The 25,571-nt window shown below is 43.7% G+C and overlaps 1 protein-coding gene across 1 annotated transcript; it reads left to right on the forward strand.

The window, feature by feature from the left end:
- Positions 1-12,312: 12,312 nt before the first annotated feature.
- Positions 12,313-15,443, forward strand: GARIN3 (golgi associated RAB2B interactor family member 3). Its single transcript, XM_062189693.1, has 2 exons — positions 12,313-12,936; positions 14,286-15,443. The coding sequence occupies exons 1-2, from the start codon at positions 12,316-12,318 to the stop codon at positions 15,441-15,443; spliced, it is 1,779 nt and encodes a 592-aa protein (XP_062045677.1). The 5' UTR covers positions 12,313-12,315.
- The last annotated feature ends 10,128 nt before the right edge of the window (positions 15,444-25,571 follow it).

The following is a 25,571-nucleotide window of genomic DNA, read 5'->3' on the forward strand; positions in this document are numbered from 1 at the left end:
CCCAATCAGCTCAATCAGCTCAAGGAAAATATAAACAGTCATTTAGTTTGTTTTGGTTCAAAAAGTTCAGTAAACAGCATCCACATTCCAGGAGCCCTCATGGCCAAAGAAAACAATTTAGGCATCAAAAGAAATTATAACTGCAATGAATTGGAGAACTGCACACCTCTAAAAATAATAAATTCATAAGAAAATTTTAAAAAATGTTTCCCAATCCATTGATCACTTTTGAAAGATCCCCCCAAAAATAACTTGTCTTTCTAAGAACTGTAAGGAAAGGAAAAGAATAAAATATATTTCTTGCTTTTCCTGAGGTTCTCTCTATGAGCTTACTAATGAAATATGTAATGGAGGAAAAGTCCTTCTTAGAGAAGCTAATCCATGAAAGAGTGATAGAACATCATCATTTTTCAATCCTAATGAAGTGATGGATCTGGCCAACAATCATCAATGGCTGTTAAAATCATTGTGTGGAAAGCCAAGAGGAAAATGCACAATTGTCATGCGAATCTAACAGCACAGTAGCACACTGATCAATCTGAACATCATAAAAAGAGAGATAATCCGACATTATATGTCCCCTGCAGTGATGCAATAGGAAGTACACAAAGCCACCCACACAGAAGTCTTGCTGAACTGAAAAAGAGTATCAAGCATGATCTAAGTAAACCTCTAGATCAAAATCCAGGTTTGCAGGAAATACAGGAGATAACAGAATGTTGGCAAATGACACCATGGAGACATGATTGGTTAAGTTCAGAACACACAGAGTGCTCAGGACAACTGGCCAACAGCATCTGCAACAAGTAAGTTCTAGGGACAATATAGATGAAAGAGACGTTATCAAGCATATGAGGACCCTGACTCAGAGCCATTGTTCAAAGACAATATGAGACAATTGGGGACATTTTAACACTGGATATCTGATGACATTAGGAAATTGTTCATTTTCAAGGTTTGATAATGGCACCAATGTCATGTTAAAATAGTCTTATACTCTACATCAGCACACTGAATTATTGATAACAAAATGTCTGATGTTTGTTTCAGTATAATTCAGTGGAAGAGGACAAACAGGTAAGGAACCGTTTGGTAGTTGTTTAAGTTGGGTATTGGGTATATGGCAGATCATTATTCCATTTTCCTTATGTTGACACATGTTTGAAAATTTTTGTAATAAAAAGATGAGGAGCAGGTGTTTTGGCTCAGTGGATTAAGCTGCTGTTTGCTATGCCCGCATACCATATCAGAGTCCCTAGGACTGAGTTCTACTTCCATGCTTCCAGTCCAGCTTCCTGCTAATGGGCTTGTGAAGCAGCAGATGATGGTCCAAGTCCTTGTGTCCCTGCCATCCATGTGGGAGACTTGGATGGAGTTCCAGGTCCTGGCTTCAGCCTTGCCCAGCCCTGGGTATTGTGGGCATTGGAGAGTGAACAATGGATGGAATATCTTTCACTGTCTCTGTCTCTTTCTCTGTCTCTCATGCTCTGTCATTCTTTTAAATAAATAAATAAATCTTTAAAAAATGTTAAGGAAGAAAAAGAGAAGTCAGGCCAGTTTAGTGTGATAATCAAAACTCCAAAGACTCATTCAGTTTAATACTTTTCCTCCAAGTCAGCATTGATATGCTTCAGGATTGGAAGCAAGCTAGTTTCCGCACTATGTCTTAACTCCTTCTACTTCCGCACCACAAGATACCAAGTTTTCTGAGCCACCCCTTAGGCTCAGGCTGGGGAAACAGAGGAAGGGAAGGAAAGGGTCCAGCAGCCAATGAAGCTATAATAGTAATCTGGGCTTGATACCCTTGGGATGTGGTGCACTCACAATTGCTGCTTTTCTTTTCCTGGGAATTTTGTTGTGTATTTTGTTGTTTTCAGAGACTTCCCAGTTGATATCTCTGATGGCTGTTTCCCTAATGTGAGATGCCACTCTAATTGTGCAACGAGCCTGACTCTCAGTCCACCCCCTCTTCCAACACTGACCTTCAACTCTGTTGGGGTCCCTTTACTTTCTAGGTTGTGCCTTGGTGTGCAATTTCCCTGAAACAAACACACATGACTTAATCCATCTCATGGCTCTACTGGAAGACTTGGTTATCCTCGCTCTGCCATTGCCAAATGTGTCACTTGCATTGTCCCTCTGGAACCAAATGAGCAGGCTTTCACCATTACATTTCTCCAAGTGGGATTCAGGCATCAATCCTTACATCTCCACAACTCTCTGACGCTCATACCAAGCTCACTGAGTAGGACAAGTGAAGTCCCTGTCACTTGTCTTCTGGTCGATATAAGCACCACTCCCCTTCCACCATGGGTTGGGGATGACAGGAAATGCTTGGCACACCAAAAGCATGCTATCTTTTGATTTGATTTTTCAGTCCTTGCTTCTTAAAGACTGGAGTGGGCAAACACTATTTCTTGCAGAACATAGTTTGCCCATTATTAAGTCAGTTGTGCATACAGTTCCCCACTTTAGACCATGGGAGTACTTGAGACTTTCAAATCAATTTTTTCTAAGCCATGAAGCCTTAAATGAAGATGTTGAGAAAACCTCACTTAACATCCTATAGAAAAGCAAAAACCAATCTGGCTTCATACTGTTGGGTCTAGTCCTTCAGCGCGATGATATCAGAAGTTCCCTAGTTCTGTGTGGCTTCACACTGAACAGGGTCTTATCTAGGGCAGCATAGTGGCTTCCAGGAGTGAAAGGCTGGCATTTCACCAGGACAGCTGATTCTCTTTCTGTGTAGTTCAGCAGGAGGCCCAGAGTTGTGGATTGTTGTCCTGGTGTCAGTGACATGCACTCACATGTACCTCAATCAATACAGCCAAGGCGATACAATAGTGTCTTGTTCTAGGTCTGGACCCACTCCTGGATTTGAGGGTGTGGTAAGATCACCCCTACCCAACCACCTGGACTGAGAGCGGAGAGAGGTGGTTACCACCATGGGGGCAGGACAGTGCTCTGGTCATCAGTTATTGAATCTCACACAGACCTAAAGCCTACCTCATTACTTTGTTATTTCAGATCCCTTGAACCTCCAAGCCTCTGCCCTAATGCAGGGGACAGCAAGAGTTGTCTTGTATCCAGGCCAAAGAGATCATTCAATTATCCTCCTAGGACATGGCTCTGAAACGTCTTACCTTCCTGTAGCTCCTACCTAAACTTAACCAGGTTTATTAGTATCTGAATAAAAGCAATACCCAAGGTATTGTGATAACTATGTGATCTCATTCTGCTGGAAAAACATAAAGCTTCTTTCTTTCCAGATCTATCAGTCTTAAAAAGAAGCATATCATGAGTATAAACAGACATATGTACAAAATGTTCACAGCAGTGATTTTTGTAATAGAAGCTACCTACATGTTTAACAATGAGACATGGAGACAAGGTAATGTTACAAGATCATGGACATGAATAAAGTATATCAACAGTGTATCAATCTAAACACCTATCAGATATATTGCTAATAGAGATAAGGTGCAGGATGATATGTATGGTATATTTTTGTTTTTATATTACAAGCATTTTGTGTTTATAATAATGTATATGTTGAGTGGCCAGGACTGTGGCATAGTGGGTAAAGCTGCCGCCTGCAGTGCTGGCATCCCATATGGGTGCCGGTTCGATTCCCGGCTGCTCCACTTCTGATTGAGCTCTCTGCTATGGCCTTGGAAAGCAGTAGAGGATGGCCCAAGGCCTTGGGCCCTGCACCTGTGTGGAAAGACCCGGAGGAAGCTCCTTGCTCCTGGCTCGAGAGTGACACAGCTCCAGGTGTTGCAGCCATTTGGGGAGTTAAACAGAGGATGGAAGACCTCTCTCTCTCCCTCCCTCTTCTTCTCTCTCTGTGTAACTCTGACTTTTAAATAAACAAATAAATCTTTAAAAAAAATGTATATGTTCAGGGGTAGTTTCAGGAAATTTAGAATTGAACTTCCAGCAAACAGAACTGGTTGGAGAGAGTTAACTTTCAGTTTTTAATTTATATACTTTAAAAAATGATGTTGGATTATGTTTTACTTTGACTTAAAATAAAAATAGGGGCCGGCATTGTGGCATAGCAGGTTAAGTCACCATGTGCAATGCTGGCATCCCATCTGGGTGTCCATTCAAGTCCCAACTGTTTCTCACTTCTGATCCAACTTCCTGCTAATACACCTGGGAAAGTAGTGGAAGATGGTCCAAGTCCTCGTGCCCCTAACACCTATGTGGGAGACCCAGACAGTTTCTGGCTCCTGGCTTCAACCTGGCCCAGGTCCAGTTACGTAGGCATTCAGAGAACGGCCGTTTGGGGAGAAGATTGATCTCTCTCCATAAATTTGCCGTTAAAATAAATAAATCCTTAAAAAGAAAACAAAATAAAAATGTATCTTGTGTCAGAAATCATTGGCTGTATTCGAAGACAGTGATAACTGAGGTGGCTGAGAAACTCAGGGCTAAAGTTTTTGAAATACACATCACATATATTTCTGGTAACAAAAGTAAGATATATTTTTGGTGTAGAGACAAACAAAAATAAATATCGTTGCTAATCTCAACCCTCAGAAGGAAAAAATGTTAATATTTGTTACATTCTGCTACTTCTTTTTCAGAGTTAAATTTAATACCTACTTGCAATCACTTTGTATCAGCTCCTGAAACAGTTCCTTCCCACTAGCTCTATATAGCTCCCGAACTCTATTTTGTCTTTAATGTTAACTGTGCTTTTTATCTCTCTGTGTATTTGGTCACAAGGTTTTTCAGTGTAACATCAAATAAACAAATAAATACATAAAGTGAAGTGAGACATCAAGTAGGAAGCAGAGACCAAGAAATAGTCCTAAGTCAACAATGATCAAAATTTTGGTTAGGAAGGTTGCATGACATTTTGCATAGTCATTAAGATGTGGTTTGCTTGGGATGCTTGCATTCCATAACTGAAAACCTGAGTTTGAGTCCCAGCTCTGCTTCTGATGCAGCTTCCTGATCATGTGCACCCTGGGAGGTAGCAGGTGATGGCTCATGTACTTGGGGTTCCTGCTACCCATGTGAGAGATCTGCTTTGGGCTTCAGTGTCCTGGCTTTAGCTTGGCTCAGCTCCAGCTGTTGCAGCCATTTGGGGAGTGAACCACTAGACAGATCTCTCTGCGTCTCTCTGTGCCTTTTGATTTAAAATACACAAATAAGCCGGCGCCGTGGCTCAATAGGCTAATCCTCCACCTAGCGGCACCAGCACACCGGGTTCTAGTCCCAATCGGGGCACCGGATTCTGTCCCAGTTGCTCCTCTTCCAGCCCAGCTCTCTGCTGTGGCCAGGGAGTGCAGTGGAGGATGGCCCAAGTGCTTGGGCCCTGCACCCGCATGGGAGACCAGGAGAAGCACCTGGCTCCTGCCTTGGGATCAGCGCGGTGTGCCGGCTGCAGTGCACCGGCCGCGGCGGCCATTGGAGGGTGAACCAACGGCAAAGGAAAACCTTTCTGTCTGTCTGTCTCTCTCTCACTGTCCACTCCGCCTGTTAAAAAAAAAATACACAAATACATAAAGAATTGGTTTGCTGTGGAGTTAAATAAGGGTGAGCAGAGCCATACCGAGGAGGGTGGAAGGGAGAGGAGGAGAGGAGATGGTGCTTGGATCACAACGTTGAGAAATTTATTTTGATCACCTGTCTGGCTTGTTTTGTTTGTACCAGCTCATTTTCCTTTTAAACCTGGAGCAGAAGCAAATTGATTTGCATACAGGAAGATCTAGGTGTCTGTAGTCTTCTCTGACAGCCAGAATGTGAAGCAGAAATCAGGCTGGTTTCAAGAAGTCCTAGGTGTCCAAGGCAAACCACAGCTCATCCCACGCCACCTCAGCTTAGCAGCATCAACATAAAAGTCTGTGAAATGTATTTTAGGCCAGGGATTTACCCAGCAGGTATGTGTTGTGTACAGTGTGGAAATCTCCCCACCCTCACATCCTGCCTAGCTCACAATGCACCCCAGACTGTGCACATTCATTGCAAAGGCTATGTTTAGCTGGCTCCTCACCTTGCTTTTCAAAATAGTAGATGAGGAATCAGTCATTGATTTGAAACCTCTTTCCACGGTAAATGTTCAAACTTCTTCCTTTTGTAATCTTGCATGTGTATGGATACTCAGTACCTTTTAGACACTGCTTTGTGTTTTCACTCCACATCTCTTCAACCATAGGCTCATTTCAAATGTAGTGTTTAGCTTAGTGGTCAAGAAACTGCATGGGATGCTCCCATCTCGTTTTGGAGTGCCCGGGTATGAGTCCTGATCCCGCTTCTGATAATATTCACCCTGGGAGGCAGCAGGTGATGGCTCGAGTACTTGAGTCCTAATGCCCATGGGAGAGACTTGGATTAAGTTCTGGGCTCCTGGCTTTAGCCTGGTCCAGCCCTGGATGTTGCAGGCATTTAAGGAGTGAACCCGTGTTTGGGAGCTCTCTCTGTTTTTCAAATAGGATAAAATAAATTAATTAAATGGGAAAATAACTTTACAATTGTGGTTTTGGCAGATTTTCTTTTTAGAAAACAATTATTGCTGGTTTCAGATACAGGCTCATCATTCATTCAGCTCATACACTATTAGTGCAACATATATTTGTTTGTCTTTCTGCCTTCTTCTCTGTGTTCAGTGCTTTTGTCGACTGGTTTTTAAGTGCTCAAAAGTTAAGATCATGGCTTATACATGCTCCACCATACTCTTTGCTAAGAAGAATGACCTAAACTTGCAAATAGAAAAAAAAAAGTGCCTATGTAAAGCAAGCAACATGTTCTTTTAAGATTATATTAAACTTTGCCTCTCGAGGATTTTTGAAAAAGATTTATTTATTTGAAAGGCAGAATTACAGAGAGGGAGAGAGAGAAAAAGAGAGATCTTCGATTCACTGATTCACTCTCCAAATGGCCGCAAAAGCCAAGGTTGAGCCAGGCCAAAGCCAGGAGCATGGAATTCCATTAGGGTCTCCCACATTGTGACACGGACCCAAGCACTTAGCCATCATCTGCTGCTTTCCCAGGCACATTAGCAGAAGGTGGATAGAAAGTGGAGCAGCCAGAACTTGAATGGGTACTCACATGGGATGTTGGCATAACAGGTGAGGGCTTAACCCACTGTGCCATAATACTGGCTTGAATATTATTTCATTATCTAAAAAAAAAAAAAAACTTGGCAAACAATGGAACAATGGGATTGAATCAATAAGTGAAGATTTAAATACAACTACCTATATTTTAATAAAAAGAAGCAATGAAGAGGACTCATAAATTTGTTTGTAAAGCAGAATAACAGAGAGAGAGGGAGAGATGTAGTAGACAGGAAGAGAGAGAAAGAGAAAGGGAGAGGGGAGAGGAGAGGAAAGAGAAAGACAGGGAGAGAGAGAGAGAGAGAGAGAGAGAGAGAGAGAGATTTTCACTCCACTGGTTCACTCCTCAAATGGCTGCAACAGCCAGGTATGGTCCAGGTCAAAGCCAAGAACCAGGAGCCCTATCCTGCTCTCCCAAATGGGTGGGCAGGGGCTTAAGAACCTGGATCATCTTCTGTTGCCTTCCCAGGCACATTAGCAGGAAGATGGACCTGAAGCTGAGCATCCAGGACTCCAAGTGGCACTCCCATATGAGATGCCAGTGACACACATAGTGGTTTAATTCACTACGCCACAGTGCTGGCCACTATCTATTATTGTCAATAGATTCATTGAGATGTAAGTCATATACCACAAAATTCATCTATTGAGAGTGTACAGTTTGGTGGTTTTTAATATATTCACAGAGCCGTAAAATCTTCAAAATTTAATTCTAGACCATTGTCAATGCTTTAAGAAGGCTATCTGTCACTAATTCAAGTCTCAACTCTGTGAAGTCCTAGGATAACTTGTAAATTTTCATTCCTAGGAGTTGCAAAGGATTTCCAACCAGTAGAAAAGATAACCCCCAAAATTATGATTTTATTGCACTTGAGACAGTTAATCAGTACCATAAGATGACAATGTTATTTTATCATTCTTTCCCCAATGCCAACGTATTTTTCCTCTAATTCTCTTATTTGAGCCATCTTTACCACCCTACAGGTTCCCCTATTACAGGTTAGTTAGTTCTTTAACATACATTCATTCTATATTCGTATGAGCATCAGCATTTCAAATTTTTAAAATATATTTTGACAACCTAAATTCTCTTGGCATAATGATAGACACACAGTAGGCAATCAGTAAAAATATGTCGACTGAGGAGACGTCTGTTAGATTTTCAGCTTTGAGAAGAGAGAATATATTTTTAAAGGTGTTAAGGAAAAATTAGAAAATGCACTTGGAATGATATTTTGTGTCTTTATCATCTACAAGATTTTGTGCAAGGAAGTTAAATTTGAATGAAACGAGTTATTTACATCCTTTCTACATGAAAGTTTGAATCAAAGAATATTCTAAAGATATAATTTTACTGGTATAATATCTTTGTAAATCTGTAATTAAAGTATAATTTTTTGTGTAGGTAGTATATGCGATTGTGTGAAATGTTCGAGGTATGAAAGGGCATGCTGGGACTGGCATTGTGGCACAGCAGATTAAGTCTCCACCTGCAATGCTGGCATCCCAAATGAGCGCTGTTTCAAGTCCTGGTTGTTCTACTGATCTGGCTCACTGCTAAATGTCCCAGGAAAGCGGCAGAAGATGGCCTAAGTTCTGAGGGCCCTGGCACCCACATGGGAGATGTGGATGGAATTCCAGGCTCCTGGCTTCAGTCTGGCCCAGCCCCAGCTGTTACTGTCATCTGGGGAGTGAACTGGTGGATGAAAGATCTCTCTCCCTTTCTCTGTTTCTCCCACTCTGTCTAACTCTGCTGTTGCTGGCTGCTGCTGCATCTGCTAGGCCCCGATGCTGGCCCAATGTTTTATTCTTCTGAGAATGAGTTGCTCCAAAGTAGTTCCTGCTAACAGTTTTGTGTGTCCCTCCCACCTCACTCATAAGAACACACATATTAAATATTAATTAAAAATATATGAACAGGGGGCCGGCGCCGTGGCTCACTTGGCTAATCCTCCGCCTACATATGGGAGCCGGGTTCTAGTCCCATTTGCCCCTCTTCCAGTCCAGCTCTCTGCTGTGGCCCGGGAAGGCAGTGGAGGATGGCCCAAGTGTTTGGGCCCCTGCACCCAAGTGGGAGACCAGGAAAAGCACCTGGCTCCTGGCTTCGGATCAGCGCAGCACCGGCCGTAGTAGCCATTTGGGGGGTGAACCAACAGAAGGAAGACCTTTCTCTCTGTCTCTCTCTCTCTCACTGAATAACTCTACCTGTCAAATAAAAAAATATATGACCAACTATGTATGCTATTTTGCAACTTGTTTTCTTCAAATCTGTCAGGGGCAGTCTTCACAGTAGTGCCCTTCATCAGACGCTGTCTACTGGTTGGTCCCTTCTTACTTTCACTTTTACCACACATGCCTTAGCCAGCAGTGCATCTTACAGGAGCCACTCAGTCTCCACTCCCATCTCCCCTGGACTTCCACAATCTCTTTTCAGTATAGTAGCCACCAGTGAGACTTTATCTAAGTGGGTCACATCATCACCCATTCAGAGCAAAGCCGAAGACCTCACATTCAGGCGATCTGCCCCTTTGCCATCACCCCAGATACCTCTCAGCCTGATCTCCAACCACTCTTGTCCCTCACTCACTCCGCTCTTGTCACTGCCTTGGAGTTCCACAAACTCAGCAGGCTCTGGGCCCTTGCTCTCCCCTCTGGCCGTGGCTCTTCTCCAGAGTCTGGCACGGCTTCCTCTCTGAGCTCCCTTACATCTTTGCTCCAAGGTCACTGGCGCCTTCTTGACTCCCTCTGCCCACTCCTTCACCCACTCTCCTCCTGCTTGCCTACTTATTTTTCTCCATAGCACTAACCAGCATTGGCATATCAGGTACTTCACTTTCTTACAGCCTGTGTACAAGTTCTGCGAGACAAGGATATTCATTTATTTTGTTCATTGCACCTATTTTGTTCCCAGCACCTAGCACAAAGTCTGTCACAAATAAATTACTTAGTATCATTGAATGAATAGATGGATTTATGCTGAATGGTCCTTGTATATTTGTTTTATATTGTTGTAACCCAGTCTAGTTTAGCTTAACCACTGCCACATTATTGGACTTCAACATGCTTTTGGTACTATATGTCCTCAGTGAAGTCACTTAAATTCTCTGAGCCTCGATATTTCCCTTTAAGAAAGAGGGATGGTAGCTGTACTTAGATTGTTTAAAAAAATTATTTTTTTACTTGAAAGTCAGAGTTGCCGAGAGAGGGAGAGATAGAGAAAGAGGGGGGATGGTCCACCCACTGGTTCACTCCCCAAGTAGCTACAACAGCCAGGGCTGAGCCAGGAGCCAAGAGCTTCATCCAGGTCTCCCATGTAGGTGGCAGGGGCTCAAGCACTTAGATCACCTCCCCTGATTTTCTCAGGCCATTATCAGGGAACTGGATTGCAAGTGGATCAGCTGGGATGTGAATCTGCACACACATGGGATGCTGACATTGCAGGCAGTGGCTTTATCTGCTATTCCATAACACTGACTCCTGTACTTAGATTTTATAAGGGTGTTGTGAAGACTAAAATTTTTAAAGAAAGTAAAAGTGGCTAGCATGCTTGGCTCATAGTAAGTTCTCAATAATATGATTATGATTTGCCTCATTATTACCTATTCAGCAGATATGGACTTATGAGAGGAACATATGGATGAGTATTATATGAGGGTACTATGAACAACTGGAATGAAATGATTATTTTAGTGCAAAGCATTTTGAAGTCTTTGCATATGAGGAGAGAGAGAAAGAAAGAGAGTGAGAGAACCCACTTCTTATCTTTAAACCTAGTAGTGTTGACTTTTACTGATTATCTCCATATATCACAACATGAGCCACTCTGTCCTTTATCTTTTGGAAAAATCACTCAACATCTTTAGAAAAAAATATTTTAGCTCTTTAGAAAACAAGAACTTTATCTTTGCTTTTCCATTTTCTTGCTGGTCACAAACAAGGCACTTTTGTTGAAAAAATGCATGGGAGAAGGAATCTCAATGGACGTAAGTAAACCATATTGGTTGACAAGCTGCCATATGCAAGGGCCTGTGGTAGACAAGGTGGACATAAAAAATAGCACTGCATGACTATTTCAAGACCTCAATATAGTGATCATTGAGCCTGGAGGATGTATGTTTATCTCAGAAGTAGTTTTCTAACTGGAGGAGGGGGAATTTGGATTCATCACCTTGTGCAAAGTTTAAAAAAAAAAAAAAAAGAAAGAAAGAAAATCTCCAGAAAAACATCGTGGCCACAATTTTTCTGAAAAGCTTTTCAAAGAAACCAAATGTCAATGGTTTATCAAGTCGACATCAAGAGTGAAACAGCAGGCATCACAGTGTGGGAAATCCTATGGTGATTCAAGACCTCCGTGAATTCCTGTGGTTCCCAGAAAGGGCCCACGCAGATTGCTATCCATCCTGATTCTGTGTTTGACACAGAATGAGCCTGTAACCATGAGCCATGCAGCTTGGGGCACAGAGGAAGCCCTGATCTGGGTTTTAAGACTGAGGTTGGAATCCAGCTCTGCCCTCTCATACCGAACAAGAAAATCCTGCGCCTCAATGTCCTCACTGTACACTTGTGTTCTTTAAGATTAACTTCCTTCCAACAAGGGAAGGAGTGAGAATTCCTCCATAGCCTACAAATTGCTTCCAAATGGGCCTGATTCTGAGGAGTGGAAGAATTCTTGCATTCATTCAGCAGCTACTGAGTGGCAGCCAGCACTCCGTCACCTGCACACTGGGGACTGGGAGACTAAAAACCAAAGACGATCCCTGCCCTTAGCGATAACATAGTTCACTTCCAAGATTTTATTCCAAGGAAGGAATTCAGCAGATGTAAAAATACATTTGCAGGAAGATGGCCCTTGCTGGACTACCCATATCACTAACAAAGCTGGGTATTTACAACCCAGACATTTGCAAAAGCAGGATGTCTTCATAAATTGTGTATTCTGACAGTTTGACTTAAAACAATGGATAAAAAAATTAAAAAGTATATCCAGGCTACCCACACCTACATCCTGACAGGGTCAGGCTGTTCGTGGTGTGTTTGTGGGAAGGCTGGTGACCCTGCCCTGAGGGGTAGCTGCTTGGAGGCTGGGACAAAGGGGAGTATGTTGGTGACAGGTCACAAAGGACAGTAGAGGGTAAATGTGGTGGTGCAAGGAGACTTGGGCAGAAGCCCTGCAGGGAGATGGGCAATTGCCTTCACACACTCTCTCTCTTGGGGACTCGATTTGTGGCTGGCGGAGCTGTCCAGAATGAAGAGAACAATGAGCAGTGAATCTTTGTTACCCTATTACACAGCTCACAGCTACCGCTCGATGGGTGTATTCAATACCTCCATGGGAGACCTGCAACGGCAACTGTACAAGGGAGGAGAGTATGACATCTTCAAGTATGCACCCATGTTTGAGAGCGACTTCATCCAGATCAGCAAGAAAGGAGAGGTGATTGATGTCCACAACCGTGTCCGCATGGTGACGGTGTGCATCGCTTCCACCAGCCCCATCCTCCCACTCCCTGACGTCATGCTGCTGGCACGGCCAACTAAAGTCTGCGAGGAGCATGCCAAACAGGGCCGGTTCACCAAGAACAAGGGCCGCAAGCCTGCAAAGACGCTAGAGCTAACGAGGCTGCTTCCCTTGAAGTTTGTCAAGATCTCCATCCACGATCGTGAGAAGCAGCAGCTGCGTCTGAAGCTGGCCACAGGCCGGACCTTCTATCTACAACTCTGTCCCTCTTCGGATGCACGAGAAGACCTCTTCTGCTACTGGGAGAAACTTGTCTACCTGCTGAGGCCACCAGCGGAGAGCTGCAGCAGTACCCCTACACTTCAAACTGGGGATGCCACCACCATAGATGATGACAAAAGCCTTGTGGTAAGCATCTGTAGAGGCTCAGGGAGTGGGACACAGTGCTTTGGAACAAGGCAGCTGCAAAGCCGCTGCTGTTCTCTGGGCCCACCTAGGAAATGCATGCTGGATCCAAGGGCCTGGGGCCAAAAGTCTCACCATTAGGGGAATAACCACCCTGGGAGGTAGACTTGCTTCTCCAAAATGTCCCATTAGGCTGGATTTCAGAAACCTTAGGTACCAATGACTCCATTCTCATAGCCAGGCGTACAATTCCTTCAATAGCATCTGATCATCCAATATCTTCTTGAACACTTTCTACCCTAACCCAGATACTCTTATTTATTATGAACATTTAAAAGTATTTTATTTTTGTAATGAGAGAGGGAGCGAGAATGAGAGAGAAACTATAGAGAGAGCACTCCTCTGTACTGATTCACTCCTCAAATTGCCCCAGGCCATGGGTCAAACCCAGGAGCCAGAAACTCAGTCCAGGTTTCCCACATAGGTCTCATCATTGGTTCACTCCCCAGATGCTGGCAACAGCCAGGGGGCAGGACCAGGCCAAAGCCCAGAGCCCAATAATCAATTTAGGTGTCCATGTGGGTTGCAGGGATCCAAGTATTTCACCCATTTCATTACCTGCTGCCTCCAAGGATGTGTGTTGCTGGTAACCTGGAGTGGAGAGCAGAGTCTGCTATGCCACAGTCCACCTCTGCTTGTTAACTCTTAATTGACACTTGGTAATTGTACATATTTATGGGATCTAGTGTTTCCATACTTGCATACAATGCAAGTGGCACATCCTTCATCTCAGACACTTATCATTTCTTTGTATTAGGAACATTCAAAATCCTCTCTACATACAATTAATTGTTGTCAACCATTCCACTGTACTACAGGACATTAAAGTTATTCCTGTTATCCAACTGTACAGCTGTGCCCATTAACCATCCTCTCTCCAGCCCCCTCCCCCAGCCTGTGGTCACCACTATTCTACTCTCTATGTCTCCCAGACTAACTTTTTGGTATGGAACGCATTTAGCAATTAGGAAGTCCTGCCTTTCTCAGAATCACTGTCTGCCTGTGACTTCCATGCACTGATGTCTGCATGAGTTTGTGCACCTGCACACCAGGGAGCTGCAGCAGTGCTTTCTCTGACCCTGGACTTGCTCAAGGGAAACTGAGCGACTGTCCTGACAGCAGTACTGTAGAAGGGATCTCACAACAAGTGGGTAATCTAACTTGATGATTTCAAAGATTCTTCTCGTTGTAAGCCCTTGAGGTAATCAGCTCCAGGATGCGACAGGAGCAGATACGTCGGGTCTCGGGGTCCCTCTCTAGTGTCTCACCCATTTCTCCTCCCCTTGGCACAGGCTTCAGAGCTTCGTGGAACAGGGAGCCCGGATGGTGGCATTCACAAGCTTCGGGAGGTATCTGCAGCCACCTCTTCCGCTTATGTTGGGGGAGAGGGCATCCAGGTTGCTACAGCGTCTGCAACCACAAGCACTTCAGGGGCTGCGGAAGGAGCAGCAGGAACAGCTGGTGGCCTGGCAGCTGCAGGGGCAGCAACAGGCAGCACAGCAGGTGCAGCAGTAGCAGGGGCAGCAGCGTGTCCTACAGCAGGTGCTGTGAGCCTGGCAACAACCAAGTCCACAGGCTCAGGTCAGGTCACCACGGCCCTGGCAGGGACAGCCAACAGTGATCCAGGAGAAGGTGGAACCAGCAAGGCCGTGGCAGGTGCTGCCAGTATAACCTCTGATGGCATGAATGTGGTCATTGTAGGGGCCGCAAGCACCACCTCCTCAGCAGTTAATTCCCCAGGGGCTTCCAGTGTCTCCCCAGAAAGCAGTCTGAGTGTGGTGTTTGCAAGCACTGTGATGACCAACGTGCCTACAGCAGAAAAGAAGGAAGGACCATTGCCCCCCCTCGTATCAACCTTGCAGAGCGAGGGCTACATGTGTGAACGTGACGGAAGCCAGAAGATTTCCAAGACCCATGCTGAAGTCCGCAAGGAAAGAAAGGAAAGAGACAAAAAGAACAGAAATACCAGCCGGAAAAGTTCCCGTCACCGCAGGACAGGTGAAGGTCACCACAGGACAGGAGGCGACAAGAACCGGAAGTCTTCCTCACACCGGTCTGTATCTGGCCGCGCCAGAGATGACAAAAAAGGGCAGGGCAACGTAAGGAGCAGAGGACACGGCTCTCACAAAAGCGCCAGCCACAGCCCCACCACGAGGGAGTCCAGGACGGCTCACAAACTGGGGAAGAGCCGATCTGCAACCACATCAAGTTCTGTAAGTAAGAAGAGCAGTAAAATCGGCTCTTTCTTGAGGAGCTTCAGAGCCATCCCTGGCTCAAAAATGGCAGACACGTCGCACGACAGAGAAGTAGACATCATGGCTAAGACAGTGGAGAAGCACAACATAGAGGCCAAGGTGGAGAAGGACAAGGACGGCCAGGAGCTAGGGATCACTGGTACCATGACATCCGAGACGACAGAGACTATAATCTTTGAAGCCAAATCCATTTAAATAGAAGCCAGGGCAGGAAGCTGCAATGGAGACCCAGTGCTTGGGGATAAGCCTAGAGAGACAATTCCAGCTTTCTTTACAGCAGTTTAAATAAAGGAAATCTACAACTCCAAAAGCAATGCTATCTTTTGTTTGCACTTTCCTGTCTGGCAGCCTGGCTGTGACCTCACAGTGGCCTTTGTGATGTTAAGGAGGCTACACCCTGAGATCCCAGACTCCAGATCCCAGACTTCCCTCCCCACACCTAGGTTCAGCAGAGCCAATGTGAGTGCTCTGCTTTCCCTACCCTCTTCCTGCCCTTGGTTCCCCAAGAGTCTGAAGATCGCAGGCTGTGGGCTGGGACATATGGCCACCACCACTACCATGTCCCTGTCTCCATCCTCCTTTGTTCTCTGAAGGTCCCTGGACGTGAACATTAGTCTAGCCTGTAGATTAAGCAAAGACAGACCTCCCATCCCCTCAGGGCAAGAAGGAGAAAAGCTGCATTGGTCCCCAGCCAGAATAGGGAGGTCCAGCATCTGGGTCAGGACACATCCTGAGGATCAAATCTTGCCAACTGCCCGGATTTGTGAAAGTTTTATGGGAACGTGGTCACAGCCATTCATTTACACATTGTCCATGGGTGCCTTCACATGAAAACAGCAGATCTGAAGAGTTGCAGTAGGGATCCCATGGCCCACAAAGTCTAACCAGGCTTCACTGGGAGAGTTTGCTGAGCCCTTCCTTATCTAATCTGAACACTTTGCCTTCCTGGAGAAATTCCCACACATACTTGTCAGGAGGCAGCTGAGAGAATGTTCAGAGTGAAACAATTTGCAATGGCAAAGCCCAGGAAACACCTTAAATGTTCATCAGACGAGAGAGCTGATCAATTGTGGTGCAGGCCCACAGTGCCTGGTACTCAACAGAGAACATGGACAGCAGCTGTTTGTGTCAGTGCAGTGGCTCTTGCACCCTACTGAATAGTGAAAACAAGTCAGAAAAAACACATCCCATGTTCCATTTGTAGAACAGTTTAAAAACAAGATCAAACAATGTTTGGGGGTAGACATAGAGAAAAACAAGGGAATGAAAATAAAAATTCAGGTTGGAGGTTGTCAATGCAGGAAATGGAGGGAGGTGTGGCGTGGGAGTCACACATAAGGAATTTCAACACAGTGGGGATTGTTCTATTTTTGAAGCAAGAGGATATATCCATGGGAACTTATTATCGTATCCCTATTTTTAACATCTATGAAATCAGGATGGTTTAAAACTGCTGTCAGCCAGGTGGCCGCTGTTCATCACTGTCACTGCCTTGGAAATGCCTGCACCTATTTGTTTCACTTGAATTTTCCTCCTTATATATGCATGAGAAAGATTTATGACAAAATATCTATGTCTGAAAGGAATTTTTCAACAAGTGTAGAATATGCATTCTAAATGACATAGATGCAGAGTGTGGAAAATGGTTAGATCTGTTGTTAAAAAATAGGATAACCCAGGTGTTGTGTACTAACTCACTGCATAAATTATGTGTATACATGGAAAATTATTTCCCAAATAAAAAAATCATGTTGGAAATCAGACTGTAAATTTTGAAAACCTCTGTTACAAAAAATAGATTGACTTATATTTATTTACTCATTTGACAGGCACACACACACACACAGTGCTCTTTTCCATTGATTCACTCAGCAGATGCCCACAACAGCTGGGGTTGGCCCAGGCTGAAGCCAGAGGTCAGAAACTAGGAGCCAGGAACACAGCCTGGGTCTCCCACACGGCGGTAGGAACACAGTTACCTGAGCCATCTCTGTTCCCATGGTCTGCATTAGCAGAAAACCACGGCCAGGAGCTGGGGGTGAGAAGCCGGTTCAGACAAACTGATTTGGGATGAGGGTGCCTTAACCACTAAGCTAAACCCCTGTTTCACATTCTTTTAAGTTCAAAAACATTTATAAATCTTTAAGTCTAGGAAAATCATTAAATTTTTCTCAACCAGCAATAAAAGTTGGATTTGAGAAAATTATTCAAGGAATCACATGTGTTCATATGAGCCTTGGTGGTAGGGGTCATCTGCATAGCCTTGTAATTTAGTGCTCGTTTCTACTCTGTGACAAAAGTGCCTACCAGGATAGAAGCTAGGTTCCTGGCACCGTTGCTGGTGCTGTGGTATAGCAGGTAAACTACTGCTTGCAATGCTGGCATCCTATATGGGCACAGGTTCGAATCCTGGCTGCTCCACTTCTGATCCAGCTCTCTGCTACGGCCTTGGAAAGCAGTAAAGGATGGCCCAACTCGTTGGGCTCCTGCACCTGTGTGGGAGACCTGGAAGAAGATCCTGGCTTCTGGCTTCTGATCCACGCAGCTCTGGCTATTGCAGCCATCTGGAGAGCGAACCAGCAGATAGAAGACCTCTCTCTCTTCCTCTTCCTCTGTCTCTGTCTGTCTCTCTCTCTCGCCTCTGCCTCTCTGTAACTCTGCCTTTCAAATAAATGAATAAAATCTTTAAAAAAAATCATATATAGAGGCTGGTGCTGTGGCATAGTGGGTAAAGCCGCCGCCTGCAGTGTCGGTATCCCATATGGGCACTGGTTTGAGACCTGGCTGCTCTACTGATCCAGCTCTCTGCTATAGCCTGGGAAAGCAGTGGTAGATGGCTCAAACTCTTGGGCCCCTGGACCTGCATGGGAAGACCTGGAGGAAGCTCCTGGCTCCTAGCTTTGGATTGGTGCAGCTCTGGTCATTAAATCCAATTGGGGAGTGAACCAGCAGATGAAAGACCTCTCTTTCTCTCTGCCTCTCCTCCTCTCTCCGTGTAACTCTTTCAAATAAATAAATAAATCTTAAAAAAAAAAAAAAAAAAAAAAACTTGGGCACCTTCCTGAAGAGCAAATATGTGTACGGAGGTTTGGAAGAACCAGGAAGAACAGTATCTACATAGTATGAGCTCTTCTCAGTTGCTTCAGCGGATGTCTGGAAAATCCTACCTTATGATTTTCTATACACAAAGGCAAATAGATGCAGGAGACCAAGACTGACAGGTACGTATTCAGAGATGGGAAGCAGGCTTTGGGGAAGCTTCCTGGTGATGTGCAGAGAAATAGAGGCTGCTTTTCAAGGTCTTTGACCCAAAGTTCCAAATTTACATCAGTGCCAGAGGCTAGATTATTCTAGTTACAAATAGCCCAATCTCATAATCCTGTGGATTGCGACATTCTCACATGTCCTTCTACTCTTGTTTGATGTATCTCCTCTCCGGAAGGCTTCTTTACCGTGAACATAACTTATCCACCTTGCAGTGTGTTAGCTGAGCAGACTCATTATTTACACACATCACTGAAGGAAAGTGGAGGTGGGGGCTTGCCCACTGCAGTGTGATGTGCCAAGCACTTTCTCTGCATTTCCTTTTTTATCTTGATACTTCATTAAGAAACGTATACTTAAATATCTACATGTTTCAAAGCGACAATCCTCTTCTTCTAGCAGGAAATATTGATTTGGGTATCGAGTCAATATCCTATGGAATAGAGGCCAGTATTTTTTAACAGCAACATTTTCATCACAGTAATGATTTTACTGTCATAGGTGCAATGAGGAAATGGGTGGCTGACTACTAATCAGTGTTCTAAACTTAAAATTGTGCAAACACATATAACAAAAATGATGAAGGGACCTTCTGCCAGCAGCAACTAAGATCATTCATGAGACTGTCGTGTTGGAATGGGGTTGTTCAAGGGGAGGACATGTGCTGTGGTGGGAAGGAATAAGGTACCTCGACGGCTGACATGGTGACAATGGCTAAGGGGGATGCTGGAGAAGCAGAAGGAGGTAAGGTTTGAGGTCTCTGTTAGGGATTTTTACTTCTATCCTTGGTGTAACGAGAAGCCACTGAAATACTTCACTCTGAGGGGTGACTTGATCAGATTTTCCCTTTGTAAAGGTCATTGTGGTTGTTGTGAGAAGTATTTGGGAAGAAAATTTTAACATGTGATCATATGTCACTTCCTGTCTTTTGCCACAGGATCTACGAAATGAGATCAGAAGGGATGCTCTGAAAGACACTTCCCCATTAGAATAGTCGATGTAGGGGGGAAATGGTAAGGCACCGCCCAGCCATGCCTTCAGGGAAGGACCTGAAGGACCTGTGACCTCAGTTGTCACAGGCACCACCCGTGCACAGTCTTCAGCTCACAGTGAGTTAGAAAATTGACTCAGCTGCAGGGGACGCCCTCACTCAAGAGGATACTCTTTCCAGAGCCACAGCAAGGACTGAACAGCACAGAGAATGATGGCAGGCATGTCTGCCTCAGACAGAGCAACACTGAAGGGACTGTTCTTGTTCCAGAGCTGTGTGGGGGTGGGGAGGTGGCTGCATCAGAACTGACCTTTCCATCTGTGTTTTCCTACGTCCAGCCCCTTTCTTCTACAGGTGCTGGTCCTAAGGGCACTTCCTGATCACAAAAACAGATCTCAAAATCTTCTTCTAGAACATAACCTATGGCATTGTGATAATGGAATATGCTGAAGTAACTTCCTTCTGACTCTACTAACCTGGTGAAAAGAGTGGGTGAAAGCCAAAGTATAATGCAGCATATATGAACTTGAATTTAAATAATTTAAAAATAAAGTACATTTTCTCATTACAAAACGGTGTTTATTTTAGAAAATTTAAGGCACATAGATGGTCTAAAATAAGGAAGCAAACATCCCATTTATTGCCTTGATGATCAGTGCTTACTTAAAAATGAACTAGTTATACCTATGCTCCTATGTTTTCCTCTATTCCTCCCTCTCAGTACAATTGAAAGATCATGGATATTATATAAGAAACAAACATCAGAAGACTTTGAGAAGCAAAGAGAGGGCAGACCAACTGGAACCCTCAGAAACTAAGATGGTAAATCCCATGGGCTTTTCTTCTGCCTGACATGAAGAGGTCTTCAAAAAGTTCATGGAGATGTGTATTACAAAAAAACTGTGCAAGGATGTGAAACTTTTTTTCACCAAAATATTAATTCCACTTCCCATGAACTTTTTGAATTACTCTTCTACTGTACCAGACTAGAGCCAGATAAGCTAGCAATCCAGAAAAAAATATCACAACAAAAATTTGAATTCTGTAACTAAAAGGATCCAGAAAGGGGCACTCAAGAAAAATAACACTTTTATGACAGTAAGCCCTCTATTGCAGCCAAATATCACAGAAAAGAAACATGTGGACCCATCCGCATCACGGCAGCAAAGCCTTGGCGGAGAGTCTAGGGTCTGAGGATGCTGTTAAGAAAACCTCCAATACCCCTTCATTAGAGAAGATCAAGAAAGGAGCTTGGATTTCATCCTGACAGCTGCTAGTAAATTCTTAAGAAGATGGAAAAGAAATTCAATGGGAGAAAAATGGTTTTCAGCATATGTACCTGGAACCATTGGATAGCATCACCAAAATGATGAGCTCTGAGCTAGTCTCACACCTGAATAAAAAAGTGAGCTCAAAAGGATTAAAAACCTATTTAGGACTTAAAATGTAACACTTATACAAGAAAACACAGAAGATAATCTTTGGGATTTAGGATTAGGAAAAGAGTTATTGGATTTAACACTAAAAGCATAATCCATAAAGGGAAAATTGATCAACTGGAGTTCATCAAAATTAAAACTTCTGCATTTTGAAGGATTCTTGAAAGAGAATGAAGAAAAACTAAAACCTGGAGAAAATATTTGCAAACCATGTATCCTTGCAGACTAGTATTGAAAATACACAAATAAAGCTCAAAATGCAACATTAAAGTGACAATCCAATTAGAAAATGAGAAAAAGAAATAAAGAGACATTTCACCAAAGACTAAGTAGAGAGTAAATAAGCCCATGAGAAGATGTTCAACATCATTAGCCATCAGGGAAATGCCATTTAAAACCGGAACGAGATAATACTAGAACCTATCAGAAAGATTAAAATAAAATAAAAACAATAAATAGGAACGGAACAACAACAAATGCTTATGTGAAGCCAGGTTGCTGTGTCAGTCAGACATTGCCAGAGGGCATGTAAAGGGGCACAGCCACTCTGGCAAAAAGTTTGTAGCTTCTTGAAAACAAAACATGCAACTACCAAATGACCCAGCAATTACACCTCTGGGCATTTATCCAGAGAAATGAAGACTTATTTTTATATTAAAAACCTGCACACAAATGTTTATAGTGTCTGTTCATAATAGTTGCACACTAGAAACAACATAGATGTGTTAACTTTCCTCTTCTACCAAAGCCCTAATATATCCATACCAGGGAATACCAAGAGAGAGAGAGAGAGAGAGAGAGAGAGAGAGAGAGAGAGAGAGAATGCCTTATTTATCTATTCAGAAATGTAGACGACTCTCCAGATAATTATGCCAATTAAAAAGAGCCAGCGTTGGCCTGCGCCGTGGCTCAACTGCCTAATTCTCCACCTGTGGCGCCAGCACCCCAGGTTCTAGTCCCGGTTGGGGTGCCAGATTCTGTCCCAGTTGCCCCTCTTCCAGTCCAGCTCTCTGCTGTGGCCTGGGAGTGCAGTGGAGGATGGCCCAAGTGCTTGGGTCCCTGCACCTGCATGGGAGACTGGGAGGAAGTACCCGGCTCCTGGCTTTGGATCTGCGCAGCGCACCGGCCACAACACGCCGGCTGTAGTGGCCACTTTGTGGGGGGGTGTGAGCCAACGGAAAAGGAAGACCTTTCTCTCTGTCTCTTTCTCACTGTCTAACTCTGCCTGTCAAAAACAAAAAACAAAACAAAAACAAACTTTAATTAGCCTAGTAACGTATTTTGCGGGTACTGACAAACTGACTCCAAAGTTTATATGGAGAGGCACAAGATCTGGGACAGCCAACTCAATACTGGAAGAGAAGAACAAAATCAGAGAACTGAAACTATCAGACATCAAGACTTGCTGCAAAAGCTACAGTCATCGAGACAGTGTGATATTGATAAAAGGATGGGAAAACAGATCAGTGAAGGAGACTAGAGAATGCAGAATAGGCTCACACAGATATACTCAAATGATATTTGACAAGGGAGCAAAGGCCATTCAATGGGTAAAGGATGGTCTTTCTAACAGACGGTGCTAGAAAAATCAAACATCTACCACCCAAAAAAGCAGGTCTTCATATGGATCGTATATCTATCACAGAAAGTAGTACAAAACAGATCACAGACCTACGTATAAAGTTCAATATTATCCAAGTCCTAGAGGACAGCATAGGAGAAAATCTTGATGACCTTCAGTTTGGCAATGAGTTTTCCGATAGAACACTAAGGGAAACAATGGATAAGCAGGGCTTCATTAAAATTGAAAGCATTTACTCCAAGAAAGAAACATTCAAGAGAATGAGAGGACAAGCAGACTGAAAGAAATATTTACAGAAAACAAATCTAATAAAAGTCTGTTATCTAAAATACACACAGAGACACACCCCAACCTTTTAAAAGTCAACAATAGAGACCGGTGTTGTGGTGCAGTGGACTAAGCTGCTGCCAGCATCACATGAGCTCCAACTGGAGAACCCGGCTGCTCCACTTCTGATCCAGCTCCCTGCTAATGTGCCTGGGAAAGCAGCAGAAGACTCAAATGCTTGGGCCCCTGCTATCCACATGGGAGACCTGGATGGAGTTGTAGGTGTCTGCCTTTGGTCTGCCCTGGCACAGCCTTGGCTGCTGGGGCCATCTGGGTAGTCAACCAGCAGATGGAAGACTACTGTCTCTCTCGCTTGCTCTCGCTCTTGCTCTGTGTGTGTGAGATTCTACCTTTCAAATAAATAAATATTTTAAAAATTCAGCAATAAGAAAACAAACAACATGATTAAAAAACAGGCCAAGTGTTTGAACAGACACCTCAGCAAAGAAGATATATAGCTGGCAACCAAGCACACAAAAATATACTCAGCATCCTGTGTCATTAACATGGTAGAGCAGCAATGAGATGCAACTACATACCTATTAGAACGGCTAAACTACTGACAACAACATATGCTTTTCAAGGATTGGAGCAACACTTTCATTCACTGCTGATGAAATTGGAAAATTGTACCATCTCCTTGGAAGACAATTTGGCAGTTTCTTCTAAAACTAAACCTCCTCTTATCATTTGATCCAGCAATCATACTCCTTGGAATTTACTCAAATGAGATGAAAACTTGTGTCCCCAAAAATCCTTACACTAGGATATTTATAGCGTCTTTAGTCACAATCGCCAAAACTTGGAAGCAATTAACATGTTCTTCCATTGGTAAATGGATAAATTAACTGCAGTAATATGGACAGCAGAATATAATGACATGAAAAGATAAAAGGAGCTACCAAACACAAAGAAATGAGGGACCTTAGTGCTTATTACAAAGTAAAAGAAACCATTCTGGAAGAGCTATAGGTTATATGATTGTGACTGTGACATTCTGGAAAAGTTAAGACTATGGAGAAAATAAAAAGGATCAGTGATCTCCAAGGCCTTAAGGGGACCTGGTGGAACCTGGAGGATTTTTAGGGCTGTGAAAATATTTTGTATGATACTACAATAGTGAGTACATGTCAAAGCTCATAGAATGGACAGCAACAAGAGTGAACCCTAATATGAACTACGGCTGTTAGGTGCCAATGATATTTCAATATTTTTTTGTTGCTAGCAAATACACCTCTGTGGTGCGGGATGCTGATGGCAGGGGAGCCTGTGAATTTGAAGGGGAAGGGTGTATATGCAAAATCCCTTTGCATTGTCCACTCAATTTTACTATTAACTTAAAATTGTTCTAAAAGGACTGGTTATAGGATCACAGAACTTTTTCTTTAATTCTCTTGGGAGGAAAGCTTTTTTTCTCATTGGACATGACTGTTCAAATACTCTTTGAAATCTGTGAAACTACTGTTGCTGATTTGTACATCATCAGTGATATATAAAAAGGGAGATATTGATATAACCATTAAAGGTCAAATCTCAAGGAAATTCAGAGATAATAGACCCAGCGGTTTTCAAGCTTTTAGTATAGACTATTTTATTAAAGCATTTTAAAAATCTGAAACGTGAAATGGAAGCTAGCAGACCAAAGAGATGAAGTTGAGATTAAAAATGGAGTTGGGGTGGTAAATCTGAAGTACCACCAGCTTGGTTCCCCCTCTGCTTCAGTGGATATCTGAAAAACATTTTCATGACTTGGAGGTTACTGATTTTGCCCAATATTCTCATTTTCCTGAGAGATGTGGCTTGCCTCAGGTTAGCCAACAGGCTGGTTGAGCTCCGGTTTTTTTTAATCTCAGGCCAGAGCTTTCTCTATTCTGTTCCATCTTGATTTATTTGGAAGGGTCCTCAGGCCAGGTTAACAGAGTTAGAGCACAAAATGGACTCAGTCAGAGGAAGACAACAGTCAGACAAGGGAAAGTAGATTGGGAAGAAGAGCCAAATCCTGTGTAAGTCACAGACTGGAGTCTGTTTGGGGTAAAGGAACCCATAAAGGTGTGAAATCATCAAATGTGTTTCTATTCTCTGGAGGCCCAAGGATCTAAGAGAGATTCATTCATCATGAATCTTAACCAAGTGGGAAAAGACTTTCACAGATAATGGCAAAGGAGTAGCATGTGGGCTTGTAATGGGTTCGGCTACTCTGCAGCATCTAGGACTGGAGCTGACATTTCACAGGTGTGCAATAAACACTGGGGGAAACGAATGACTTTATTAGACAATGAATGCATCATTACACTCTAAAAAGCTGTCTAAAAAGGCAATGCCCCCTCCCCCCCGCCCATGCCTTCTGGAAAATAATTCTGGCCTTTGAATGTGGAATTATGTCACTCTTTAAATAATGGGATGTGAACTACTGATCCTCTCCCTTTGTTTTAAAAGGTATCATCTTTTTTTTTTTTTTTTTTTTTTTTTTTTGACAGGCAGAGTGGACAGTGAGAGAGAGAGAGACAGAGAGAAAGGTCTTCCTTTTGCCGTTGGTTCACCCTCCAATGGCCGCCGCGGTAGGCATGCTGCGGCCGGCGCACCGCGCTGATCTGATGGCAGGAGCCAGGTGCTTCTCCTGGTCTCCCATGGGGTGCAGGGCCCAAGGACTTGGGCCATCCTCCACTGTACTCCCTGGCCACAGCAGAGAGCTGGCCTGGAAGAGGGGCTACCGGGACAGG

The sequence above is a fragment of the Lepus europaeus genome, chromosome 4 (genome assembly GCF_033115175.1).
Source record: "Lepus europaeus isolate LE1 chromosome 4, mLepTim1.pri, whole genome shotgun sequence".
Lineage (NCBI taxonomy): Eukaryota > Metazoa > Chordata > Mammalia > Lagomorpha > Leporidae > Lepus > Lepus europaeus.

What these genes read in the sequence shown, in the direction of transcription:
- GARIN3 (XM_062189693.1), top strand. Translation starts at nt 12,316, where the DNA reads ATGAAGAGAACAATGAGCAGTGAATCTTTGTTACCCTATTACACAGCT. An exon ending in ATGATGACAAAAGCCTTGTG is followed by an intron (nt 12,937 to 14,285) that starts GTAAGCATCTGT and finishes CCCTTGGCACAG; the next exon opens with GCTTCAGAGCTTCGTGGAAC.